Source organism: Neopelma chrysocephalum, unplaced genomic scaffold (assembly GCF_003984885.1).
Source record: "Neopelma chrysocephalum unplaced genomic scaffold, ASM398488v2 Primary Assembly neopelma1_235, whole genome shotgun sequence".
Taxonomy (NCBI): domain Eukaryota; kingdom Metazoa; phylum Chordata; class Aves; order Passeriformes; family Pipridae; genus Neopelma; species Neopelma chrysocephalum.
In genome coordinates this window covers 1-11,647 of record NW_020897897.1, presented here as the reverse complement: position 1 = coordinate 11,647, position 11,647 = coordinate 1, and the positions used below count along the sequence as shown (strand labels likewise).

Below are 11,647 nucleotides of genomic sequence, written 5' to 3'. Positions count from 1 at the left end.
GTGGGTTCTCCCGGATTCCCGTGGGTTCTCCCGGATTCCCGTGGGTTGTCCCTGCCCTTTCCCCATTCCCACCTTCATCTGTGGCACGGACTCCCCCGTCAGCATCGCCTCGTCCACGATGCAGCGACCCCGGAGCAGGAGAACATCACAGGGCACCAGATTGTCCTGGGGGGAACGGCCTGGCCCAAAAACACCCAAATCAGCCCCAAAAACATGGCAAAGAGCCTCCCCTGGGACCGTCTGACGCTCCAGGGGAAAATTCCAGGGGAAAATCGATGGAAAAACAATGAAAATCCAGGAAAAATCAGTTGAAAAGCGATTAAAAATCAATTCAAAAGGAACTAAAATCAATGAAAAATCATTCGAAAACCAATGACAATCAACAAGAAATTAACTAAAATAAATTAAAATCAATTAAAGGCAATTAAAAATTAACTAAAATCAATGAAAAATAAATTGAAAATCAACTAAAAACAATGAAAAATAAATTGAAAACCAACTAAAAACAATGAAAAATAAATTGAAAATCAATTAAAATCAATTAAAAATTAATTCAAAAGCAATTAAAGTCAATAAAAAAATCAAGTAAAAATGAATTAAAATCAATGACAAATGAATTAAAATCAATGAAAAATCAACTGAAAATCAACAAGAATCAATTAAAAATCAGTTGAAAATCAATTGAAGTAAGTTGAAAATCAATTAAAATCAATTGAAAATAAATTAAAATCAATTGAAAATTAATTAAGATCAATTGAAAAACTGACTTAAAAACCAGTTGAAAATCAATTAAAACCAATTAAAAATCCTTTGGAAATGGGAATGAAGAGATCCCAGCCCCAGGATTTCTCTCCTGGCTCCTCGGAAAATGGGAATTAAAACCGAGACTCCCAGAGATCCAACCCAAGGATTTCCCGGAAATGGGAATTAAAACCCACAAAAAGCACCCTCTGGTGGGATTTTTCACCCCGATCCAACCCAACCCAACGCCCTGGGAACGCCGGGAATGCCCCAAATCCCCGGGAATGATCCCCGGATACCGATGGACACGATGTCCCCCGGGATGATCTCGTCGCTGGAGATCGGCCGCCACTTGCGGTTCCTGTACACCTGCAACCCCAAAACAAAAACAAGAGATGTTTCAGCCACAAAAACACGGGAAAAGCAGGGAAATCCCCCCCCTAGGAATTCCCGGGATTCACCTGGATCATGTAGGGCTTGTTGCCCATCTTGCGGATCTCCGACATGTTCCGCAGCTGCTGCTGCACCAGAGAGGCCTCGAAGGCCACGAGCATGGACAGGGTGAAGACACTGTAGTACCAGTACTCGTCCAGGCACCACAGCCCCACGCAGAACACCTGGGAAAGAAAGCCCGGGAATGCGGGAGTCAGATCGGATTAGCCGGGATAACTCCAGGATTTCACCGGGGGGAAATTGGAAAAGCCAATTGGAAATTGGAAAACTCCCTCCCAGAAACACATGAGGGGTCAGGAGTTATCCCCACACCACAGTCCCACACTGAAACACCTGGAGCGGCCCAAAATTCCTTAAAATCTGGGATTCAGTTTTGTTTATTCAGGATAATTCCAGTATTTCATTGGGGGAAACGGGAAAGGCCAATTGGAAATTGGAAATCTCCCTCCCAGAAACACGAGTGGTCAGGAGTTATCCCCACACCACAGTCCCACACTGAAACACCTGGAGCAGCCCAAAATTCCTTAAAATCTGGGATTCAGCTTTGTTTATCCAGGATAATGTCAGTATTCCATTGGGGGAAACGGGAAAGGCAGGGAATCTCCCTCCCACAAACACCCGAGGGGTCAGGAACTGTTTGTCCCAATCCATCCCAGAATCCCTCAAATTCTGGGGATTATCTGTGGGGACAAGAATGATCCCAATCCATGTCAGAATTCCTTCAATTCCAGGAATTTCTGGGGACTCGAATGGGAATTTTAAGGAATCGTCTTGTTTAAAGAATTCCAGAGAGCTGGAAAAATCCCAGGACAAAAGGGTCACTCCCAGGGATAAATTAACATCAAGGTCTAATCCAGCAGATATTCCTGAGTCCTGGAATCTTCCTGGCTCATTCCTGGCTTTCAATCCATAAATCCTCCTGTTTTTTAGCAGGAATAGGGAATTTTCCCCCCTTTCTCCCTCCCCATTTTACCTGGAAGACAAAGAAGGGAGCTGTGGCTCTTTCCTTGAACAATTCCAAGAATTCTGGCACCACCATCTCAGCCCTGGGAAGGAAATCCAGGAAATCCATCCTGAGCATTCCAAGATTTCAGCAAAACGCCATCCCAAAAAAACCACTTCCAGAGGAAAAATTTCCTGGTTTTTAATCACTTAGAGTCAATTCCTTTCTCTTCCCAATTTTATCCCTTTCCCTTCCCAATCCTATTCCTTCCTCCTCCCAACTACATTCCCAAGATTATTCCTTCTTCTTCCCAATCCTTATTTATTTCCCTTCCCAACCTTATTCCTCAAATCCAGCCATTCCCCATCCTGAAAGGAACTTCAAGTGAACCCCGGGAATGACCAAAATTCCAACTCCAGGACCAAAACTCCGGTTTGATCCCGTTTTTTCCCGCCAAATGGGGATATTTTGGCTCCCGAAAAAACTCACTTATTTGTGCCATATTTCTTCTCTGCCGCCCGGATCTCCTTGTCCTCCTGGTAGCCTCTGGAATTCTGGTAGTAGCTCAGGGGATACTCCACCGGGAAGGCCACGGGCAGGAATTGTTTCTTCCCGTTGGTTTCGTAGGAATATTTGATTTTCTGGAATTCGAAGGAAAGGGCCTCCTCCCCGTCCTCGCCCTGGGAAAGGGGGGGAAACAATAAAATAATTAAACATTATCCAGGTACAAAATCATTAAACAGAAATTTTGATCCCCGGGGATAATTCACCTCCCAGAGGGCAGAATTCCCACATTCATTCCCAAAATCCCAACCTGTCCCTGCTGGTGGAAACATCCCCCCCCAGTGGGACCCACCTCAGCTGGTTTTTTCCTAATTAACGTGATTAAAACCGTAATTTTTGCTAATTAACGGGACTAAAAGGAATTCCGAGCTCCCGGGATCTCCCGGAATTCCCGATCCCTGCGGATCCTCCCACCTGATCCCGGTGCAGCGGCACCAGCTCCGCGGAGCCGTTGTTGGGGGTCGGCACCACTTTGGCCAAGGTGGCTTTTTTGGGACACGGCTCCTGGAGGGGGGGGAGGAGAAAAAATAAACGGGAATTCCCATCCCGGGGTTTGCCTGGGATCACACACATCCCAAAGAGAATGTTCCCAACCCTGAAATTCCCGCCCGGGCACCGAGGGGAGGAGTTCAGGGACACAAACAGGGAAAGGGGCGTCTTAAAGGGATTTAAAGCCTTTGCCTCTCGGATCCCAAATCCCCCCCAAAAATCCCTCTCAAACCCCACATATCCTCAGTCCCAAATCCCCCCAAACCCCAAATTTCCCCAGTCCCAAATCCTCCCGCAAATCCCTCTCAGACCCCAAACTCCCCCAGTCCCAAATCCCCCCCAAAATCCCCCTCAGACCCCAAACTGCCCCAGTCCCAAATCCTCCCCCAAACCCCAAGTACCCCCAGTCCCAAATCCCCCAAAATCCCCCTCAGACTCCAAACTCCCCCAGCCCCAAATCCCCCCAAAATCCCCCTCAGATTCCAAACTCCCCCAGTCCCAAATCCACCCAAAACCCATCTCAAACCCCAAACTCCCCCAGCCCAAATTCCCCTCGACATCCCCCTCAGACCCCAAACTCCCCCAGCCCCCCCCAGTTCCCCCCTCAGGCCCCTCGCGTCCCAAATCCCCCTTTTTCCCCTCAGCCCCCCAAGTCCCCCCTCGCTCACCCTGACGCAGGTGAGCGCGCACTGGGCGTGCACGGACCAGAGCCCCGCCAGCGCCGTGAGCAGCTGCAGCGCCGCGATGGCGCCGAGCGCCAGCAGCGCCGCCTCGGGGGGCCCCCCCCGCTCCTCCTCCTCCCCCTGCTGCTCCCCCCCCTGCGCCCCCCACAGCCGCGGCCCCCACAGCCACAGCCACGCCGGGTAGAGCCCGGCGGCGAAGGGCAGGACGGTGGCGCGGAGGAGGCGCGGCCGCCGCCGGTAGAGCGTCACCGACGAGACCAGCTCGTCCTGAGGGGCCGCCGCGGCCGCCGCCATTTTCCCTCCGCCCTCGGCCCGTCTCTTCCGCTTCCGAGCCCCCGCGCTTCCGGCCGCGCGTGCGCGGGGGGGGGAGTGCTGGCGGAAGCGGGGAGGCGGCGCGTGCGCGCCGGGGAAGTGCGGGCGGAGGCGGCGGCGTCATGTGAGTGAAGGGGCGGCGGGGTCGGGTCGTGTCCCTTCCGTGTGCCCCACCCCGGCTTAACGGGCCCCCCCCGGTGTTAACAGGACCCTCCCGTGTCCCTCCCCGGTGTTAACGGAACCCCCGTGTCCCCCCCCCGGTGTTAACGGGACCGTCGGGACTCCCGGTGTCCTCCCCATTACTGACCCCCCCCATTGCCGGTATTCCCGCAGGGAATTGGCCCTGGAGCTGACGGCCCGTCACTGCGGGGCGGAGCTGGAGCGCTACGGGCGCTGCGTGGCCGCGAGTCCCGAATCCTGGCAGAGGGATTGTCACCGGCTGCGGCTCGGGATCGCCCAGTGCGCTTCGGCACAGTCAGTGCGGGACTGGGAGGGACTGGGACTGACACTGAGTGGGCACTGGGAGGACTGGGACTGTCACTGGATGGGCACTGGGAGGACTGGGATTGTCACTGGATGGGGCTTGGGATTGCCCGGCGCACCTCGGCACAGTCAGTGCCGGACTGGGAGGGACTGGGAGGCACCGGGACTGTCCCTTTGGTGCCATCCCGGTGCCATCCCGGTGTCCCCCTGACCCGTCCCCGTGCCCCCCCAGCCCCATCGTGCGGCAGATCCGCCGGGACTGTGCCGAGCCCTTCGCGGCCTTCGAGCGCTGCCTGCGGGATCACCCCGGGAGCGCCGGGACCTGCCACCCCCACGCCAACGCCTTCCTGCTCTGCGCCGACCAGGTGAAACCCGGGGAGCCCTGAGGTGAGTCCTGAGGTGGGACCTGAGGGAAGATCTGAGGGGAGTCCTGAGGGGAGTCCTGAGGTGGGACCTGAGGGGAGATCTGAGGGGAATCCTGAGGGGAGATCTCAGTGAGTCCTGAGGGGAGATCTGAGGTGAGGGGAGCCCTGAGGTGAGTCCTGAGGGGAGCCTTGAGTGAGCCATGAGGGGACTCCTGAGGGGAGCCCTGAGGAGAGATCTGAGGAGAGATCTGAGGGGAACCTTGAGGGGAGATCTGAGGGGAGCCTTGAGGGGAGATCTGAGGTGAGTCCTGAGGGGAAGCCTGAGGGGAGATCTGAGGTGGGACCTGAGGGGAGACCTGAGGGGAGGGGAGTCCTGAGGGGAGCCCTGAGTGAGTTCTGAGGGGAGCCCTGAGATAAGTCCTTAGGGGAGATCTGAGGGGAGATCTGAGAGGACCCCTGAGGTAAACCCTGAGGTAAACCCTGAGGGGAGGCCTGAGGGGAATCCTGAGGTGACCCTGAGGTGAGGGGAAGCCTGAGGGGAGTCCTGAGGTGGGACCTGATGGGAGCCCTGATTGAGCCCTGAGGGGAGCCCTGGCACCCCCAGGAATGTTCCCACTGGATGCAGAGGCTCCTTCCTGCGGCCAGAACCCCCCAGAGGACACCCGGAGCTGGGAAATCCCACACAAATCCCACACAAATCCCCTCCTGCCCCAGGGGACAGGGGAGGGAGGACGCTGGGGAAGGATGTTTGGGATAAAAGCGGGATCGGAACCTCCCAAAATCCTCCCAGATCCCTGAAATCCCACACAAATCCCTTCCTGCCCCAGGGGAACGGCAAAGGGATGTTTGGGAAGGATATTTGGGCTAAAAGTTGGGAGTAGAACCCCCAAAATCCTCCCGTATCCAAGAAATCCCACCCACGTCCCCTTTTCCCTCAGGAATCGTGTTTAGGAAGGATATTGGGGCTAAAAATCCGGGAATTCGTTATCCCGGGTTGTCCCCTGATGCATGTGGAGATCAAGGAAGGGAATCCAACAGCAAATCCCTCCAAGTCCCGGAATTCCTGAGCTTGGAAAAGCCCCTGAGATCCCCAAATCCCACCCTGGACCCGCCACATCCCCGAGAGCCACATCCTCATGGAATCATGGAATTTTTGGGGTCAGAAGGGACCTTAAACTCATCCTATCCCTGCTTTTTTTTTGTGCTGTTTTTCCCTAGGGAATCCTTGGAAATTCAGGTACGCCTCTGGGAATGGATGGAAAAGCCTTGGTGTCCTCTGGAATCTCCTTCCAATCCCGGATTTTCCCCCCTCTGGAAAAGGAAGTGCAGCTCTGCCCACGGGGATTCCTTGGATCTGCTTCCCTGGAGTGCGGGAATGTTCCTGACAGTTCTGATTTCCCGGGGAATTCCAGGTTTTATCCAAAAAAACCAGATAAATAAATAAATTCCAGGTTCCAAAGCTGCGCAGGAACCTCGGGATGGGCTGGAATGTGACCCACAAAAACACGTTTTTCTTCCACCTGAATCCTTCCAAAAATTCCTTTGGGAATCAAAGACAGTTATTTCCCTTTTTTCCCAGGAAAACCCACCCACTTCCCAAAATCCAAAACCACTCCCGGCTCTTCCCACTGCCCTTGGAAGCTCAGGGATATTTTGGGGCCATAAAAGTCAAATTGATCCACCTGAAAACTCCCAGTTTTTGAGGGATGGCATTCCCAGGATCTCTCCTGCTTTGGGACGGCAGAGGGAGCCATTCCCACCGGGAAAAACAGGGATTTGGGAGCCTTGAGGTCCTTCCAGGAACTTCTGGCTGTAAATAGTGGGGGGAAAAAATTCCAAATATTCCTGAAAATATCCGTTAAAACTCGAGGAAAAGTGGGATAAAGGGTTGTGGTTGGGGCTTCCCAGGAGATTGTTTTTGGGGAATTAAACTTGGCCGGGGACGTGCAGGGAGCAGGAATTCCCTTGGGAATTCTCAGGGAGAGGCTTTTCCCGACTTTCCAGCCCTGTTTTGGGGGGATTAAAAAAAACCCTTGGCTTTGATCCCGATCCCAAGGGATCCACCCCATTCCTGGGATACATTGATCCTTGTCCAGGTTCCAGCCAGGCCCAAATCCAGCTGATTTTTGGAAAATCACTGGAAATCTGTTCATCCGTAAAATCTAAAAATGCTTATCCCTAAAAGCTGAATGAATTTATCCCTAAAAATTAGATGTATTTATCCCTAAAATCTAAATTATTTGTCCCTAAAAATTAAATGTATTTATCCCTAAAATCCAGATTATTTATCCCTAAAATCGAAATATGTTCATCCCTAAAACCTGAATCTATTTATCCATAAAAACCAAAATCATTTATCCCTAAAAATTAGGTATATTGATCCCTAAAAATTAAATATTCTTTATTCCCACGAACCCTTTTATGTCACTTTAATCCTTCAATTCCTTGTCTACTGCTGTGATTCCCACCCCTAATTCCACGATTTTCCCGCTTTTCATTCCTCCCAGCTCCAATTTCCAGCCAAATCCCTGTTTTTCCCGGGAGTTAAACCACCTAAAAGCCGTTGTTTTTTCCCGGATTTAACTTCCCAGCTCCTCCCTGGGGAAATGAATTAACGCATCCAAGGGCTCCCGAGCTCCCAAAAACCCTGAAATCCCGGGATCAATTAATTCCCTCCTTGTTTTCCCTTCTCTTCCCGGAGCTCCCGGGACACAAAATCCGCCTTTTCCCGGTGCCGCTTTTCCTTCCCGGTGGAGCTTTTCCAAGCCCCCCAAAAGGGGGGTTTGACCCTCGATCCCGGGACGAGGGACCCGCCCGGAATCCGCTTTAATTCCTCAGCCGGAAAAATCTCCTGGTTTTCCGCTCGGCTTCCCCCGGCTCCGGGCGGCCGTAAATCAGGGAGAGGTGGACACGGAGCCACATTCCAGCCTTTGTTTTCCTTGGATCCCGGCCAGGGGGTTTCTCGGAGGGTGTTTTTTGCTGCCACTTCCAGGGGGGGTTTTTTGGGGTCACTTTTTATCCTCCCGGTTCCGGGGGAGGGAGGGAGACACACCTGGGCATTCCAGAGGGGGGGAGCGTTCCCAGGATCCCTCGGGAAGCCTTCCCAGCCAAGGGGGAGCGCCTGGAACGGCTGGAAGTGTGTTTATCCCTAAAATCCAAGTGTGTTTATCCCTAAAATCTGAATGCGTTTGTCCCTAAAATCGAAATCATTTATCCCTGAACTTGAAATTATTTATTATCCCAAAAATCCAAATGTGTTTATCCCTGAAATCTGAATGTGTTCATCCCTGAAATCTAAATCTATTTATCCACAAAATCCCAAAGGAGCACAGGATATTCCCGGTGTCTTTCCCAAGCTGCTTTCAGAGAGCTCAGGAAACCGGGAAACAAAGCCAAAACCGGGAATTCCGGAAGCTGCCTCCGGAACCCCCGGGAAAGGAACCCCATCCTGGAATTCCCAAGGCAGGAAAATCCCACGTTCCCAGTTTTTGGGGGGCGTGGGGGGGTTTATTTTCCAACGTACATGCAAAAGAGAATTCCCAAAACACCGGCACGGGATCACGGGGAGCATCCGGAGGGATTCGGGGAGTGGGATCCGGGGGTGGGGTGAAAACATCAAATTTCCACAATTTCACCGCGGATTCTCCTGGAATTCCATCGGAACCGAGTCCGTCCCGAGGGCAGGAGCCTCCAAAGGGAAAACACGCAGATGGAGGAGGCGAATTCCGGGATTTGGGATGGTGGGAACTCTCCCGATTCCATCCCAAACTCGCCTTTCCGGGCAGAAATGTGCCATAAATATCTGTTTTTTTGGGAAAAATCTCCCCCCTTCCCTCCCAAAAAACCAGCGTCCAGCTGTCTGGGAATGTTGTCCGTGGATGGGAAGAGGCAGATCCCAGAAGTCCGGGATAATCCCGGCACCGCCAACACGAGGAATTTTTAGTTCCAGGGAATTTCCCTCCGACAAAAAATCCGCCTTTTCCCTGGTTTTCGGTTCCCACCTGGAAAAATCAACGTGTGGAGGCTCAGGGACAAAACACATCCAGGAATCCATCGGCCAAATCCTCGGGATTGTCCCGCCCCATTCCCGGCTCCGCAGATCCCAGAGTAAGTCATTACTCCCTTTCTTGGGAATTCCTTTCCGGGAATGTTTCCTCCTTGGAACGGTCGGAGAGCTGGGGGAGGTTTTCATCCTGGAGGATTTTATTCCTTGGGCTGGAGCAGCCCCTGGGAAAACTTCTCCAGGAATTCCAACCATCCTTCATGACGTTCTGGGGAGATCCCGGGTCATTCCCGAAAAAAACTGGGCTAAAAACACCATCCCAGCGATGGAATCGTGGACAGAACCCGGCAGGGAGGAGATCCAGAGCCTTTCCAGCTTGGAGTTGTGGTGGGAACACTGGGAGACGGCTTGGGATGGGCACCAGGGGGGGAATCCCGAGGGATTCGGCCTCAAAATCCCAAATATGGGCGCATTCCACCCCCAAATTCCCCAAGCTGGCGGATTCTGACCCGAAATTCCTGGTCCTGATGGAAATTGTTGGGATGTTAAGTCTGGATTTCGGGCAGGAATTGCAGCTCCTGACGGAAAATGCTGGAAAATGCCGGAAAAAGCCAAATATTGATGGATCTGGCCTGAAATTCCCGGTCCTGATGGAAAATGAGGGGAAATCCCAAATATTGATGGATTTTGGCTGGAAATTCCTGGTCCCAGTGGAAAATGCCAGAAGATTCACTCAGGAGTCCAGGCAGGAATTGCAGATCCCGATGGAAAATGCCAGAAGATGCCAAATATTGATGGATTCTGGCTGGAAATTCCTGGTCCTGATGGAAAATGAGGGGAAATCCCAAATATTGATGGATTCTGGCTGGAAATTCCTGGTCCCGATGGAAAATGCCGGAAGATTCACTCAGCAGTCCAGGGTGTCTCAGTCCTGCCCCGTCCCCTGGCCCGGCTCGGAGGCGGGAGCGGCATTCCCGAGGTTCCTGGGAAGGGCTTTTCCGGGGTCAGGAGGTGAAGTAGGAGCTCTGCATGGAATACAGGCGGTCGATGGGATTCCCGAGCCGGGCCTGGAGCAGGCTGGGATCGGCCCCGGACAGGAGGCAGTCGCCCAGGGGGCCCAGGCTGTCGCTGTCCAGGTCATGGAAAACTCCCTCCGAGTCTGGGAAAAGCGGGAAAAGGGAAGGGCGAGGAAGGAAATTAAATCAGAGGCTCTTCCCACCCTCCCATTCCCGAATAATTCCCGTGGGATCGAGAGATCTTGGTGTCAATCCCTGCCCCTGGCACAGCTCTGCCCTCCTTCCCTTCCCAAGTATTCCTAGTGGATTGGGAATTCCCTTCCCTTCCCAAACCTTCTCCTCCATCCCATCCCACCCCATCCCATCCCATCCCACCCCATCCCATCCCATCCCATCCCTATCCCTCTTCTCCCCCTGCCCAGGGCTCCTCCCCAGCCCCGTATCCCGCTGGATCCCGTATCCCGCTGTATCCCATATCCCAGTGGATCCCGTATCCTGTTGTATCCCATATCCCATTGTATCCCTGTGCATCCCAGTGTATCCCTGTGCACCCCTCTGTATCCCGGTGTATCCCACTGTATCCCGCTGTATCCCGGTGCATCCCGGCGTTACCGTAGGGGTGCAGGTGTTCCGGGGGCAGCTGGGGGGGGGTCATTCCCGGCCGGAAGAGCTCCGGGCTCAGCCCGTTGTGCTCCAGGGGCAGGAGCGGCTGCGGCGGGAGGCGGGAATACGGCGCCAGGAGCCCCTCGAGGCCGGGAACGCTCGCGGCATCTGCGGGGGGCACCCAACGGGGCAGGGTCGCGACGGGGACGGCACCAGAGGGATGTCGCGATAGTGGTGACATGGGAGTGATGTCACCATGGTGATGTCGCGATAGTGATGTCACCATAGTGATGTCACAATAGTAATGTCACGATAGTGATGTCACCACAGTGATGTCACCGTAGTGATGTCACAATAGTGATGTCGCCACAGTGATGTCACCGTAGTGATGTCGCCACAGTGATGTCACGATAGTGGTGTCACCATAGCGATGTCACCATAGTGATGTCACCATAGTGATATCACCATAGTGATGTCGCGATAGTGATGTCACAATAGTAATGTCACGATAGCGATGTCACCGTAGTGATGTCACAATAGTGGTGTCGCGATAGTGGTGTCACCATAGTGATGTTGCAATAGTGATGTCACTATAGCGATGTCACCGTAATGATGTCACCACAGTGGCGTCACCATAGTGATGTCGCGATAGTGATGTCGCGATAGTGGTGTCACCATAGCGATATTACAATAGTAATGTTGCAATAGTGATGTCACCATAGTGGTGTCACCATAATGATGTCACCATAATGATGTCACCATAGTGATGTCACCACAGTGATGTCACCATAGTGATGTCGCGATAGTGGTGCCGCGATAGCGATGTCATGACAGAGCATTCCAGAGCCTAAAGGGGCTCCAGGAGAGCTGGAGAGGGACTCGGGAGAAGGGCTGGAGGGACGGGACCCAGGGAATGGCTTCCCCCTGGAAAAGGGGGGGATTTACGTGGAATTTGGGAAGGAATCCTTGGCTGGGAGGGCGGGGAGGGAACG

General features: G+C 53.2%; 3 protein-coding genes across 4 annotated transcripts in view; 1 reads left to right on the top strand and 2 right to left on the bottom strand.

Annotated features, from left to right (window-relative positions):
* Nucleotides 1-4,211, bottom strand: part of ATP13A1 (ATPase 13A1) — a 17,160-nt gene extending 12,949 nt beyond the window's left edge. The window contains exons 1-7 of the mRNA XM_027703540.1: nucleotides 3,859-4,211; nucleotides 3,116-3,205; nucleotides 2,627-2,817; nucleotides 2,168-2,240; nucleotides 1,203-1,358; nucleotides 1,041-1,110; nucleotides 73-179 (exon numbers count right to left, since the gene is read on the bottom strand). Coding sequence (XP_027559341.1) covers nucleotides 73-179; nucleotides 1,041-1,110; nucleotides 1,203-1,358; nucleotides 2,168-2,240; nucleotides 2,627-2,817; nucleotides 3,116-3,205; nucleotides 3,859-4,167 — 996 coding nt within the window. The 5' untranslated portion in view covers nucleotides 4,168-4,211. The remainder of the gene's footprint in view (nucleotides 1-72; nucleotides 180-1,040; nucleotides 1,111-1,202; nucleotides 1,359-2,167; nucleotides 2,241-2,626; nucleotides 2,818-3,115; nucleotides 3,206-3,858) is intronic.
* A 58-nt stretch (nucleotides 4,212-4,269) lies between these two features.
* Nucleotides 4,270-9,962, top strand: CHCHD5 (coiled-coil-helix-coiled-coil-helix domain containing 5). 2 transcript variants are annotated; one of them, XM_027703538.1, is made up of 5 exons: nucleotides 4,270-4,309; nucleotides 4,519-4,659; nucleotides 4,901-5,055; nucleotides 6,252-6,270; nucleotides 8,977-9,962. In XM_027703538.1, coding segments are annotated over exons 1-3 (297 nt in total). In that variant the 5' UTR covers nucleotides 4,270-4,307; the 3' UTR covers nucleotide 5,055; nucleotides 6,252-6,270; nucleotides 8,977-9,962. The 2 variants fall into 2 exon arrangements, with proteins under 2 accessions (XP_027559339.1, XP_027559338.1); XM_027703537.1 differs by lacking the exon at nucleotides 8,977-9,962 and having other exon boundaries at nucleotides 6,252-6,529.
* Nucleotides 9,957-10,903, bottom strand: LOC113977429 (LIM homeobox transcription factor 1-alpha-like). The gene is made up of 2 exons (XM_027703536.1): nucleotides 10,665-10,903; nucleotides 9,957-10,195 (listed from the first exon to the last, which is right to left on the bottom strand). Exons 1-2 carry the CDS (start codon nucleotides 10,894-10,896, stop codon nucleotides 10,041-10,043), a joined length of 387 nt encoding a protein of 128 aa, XP_027559337.1. The 5' UTR covers nucleotides 10,897-10,903; the 3' UTR covers nucleotides 9,957-10,040.
* Nucleotides 10,904-11,647: the final 744 nt, after the last annotated feature.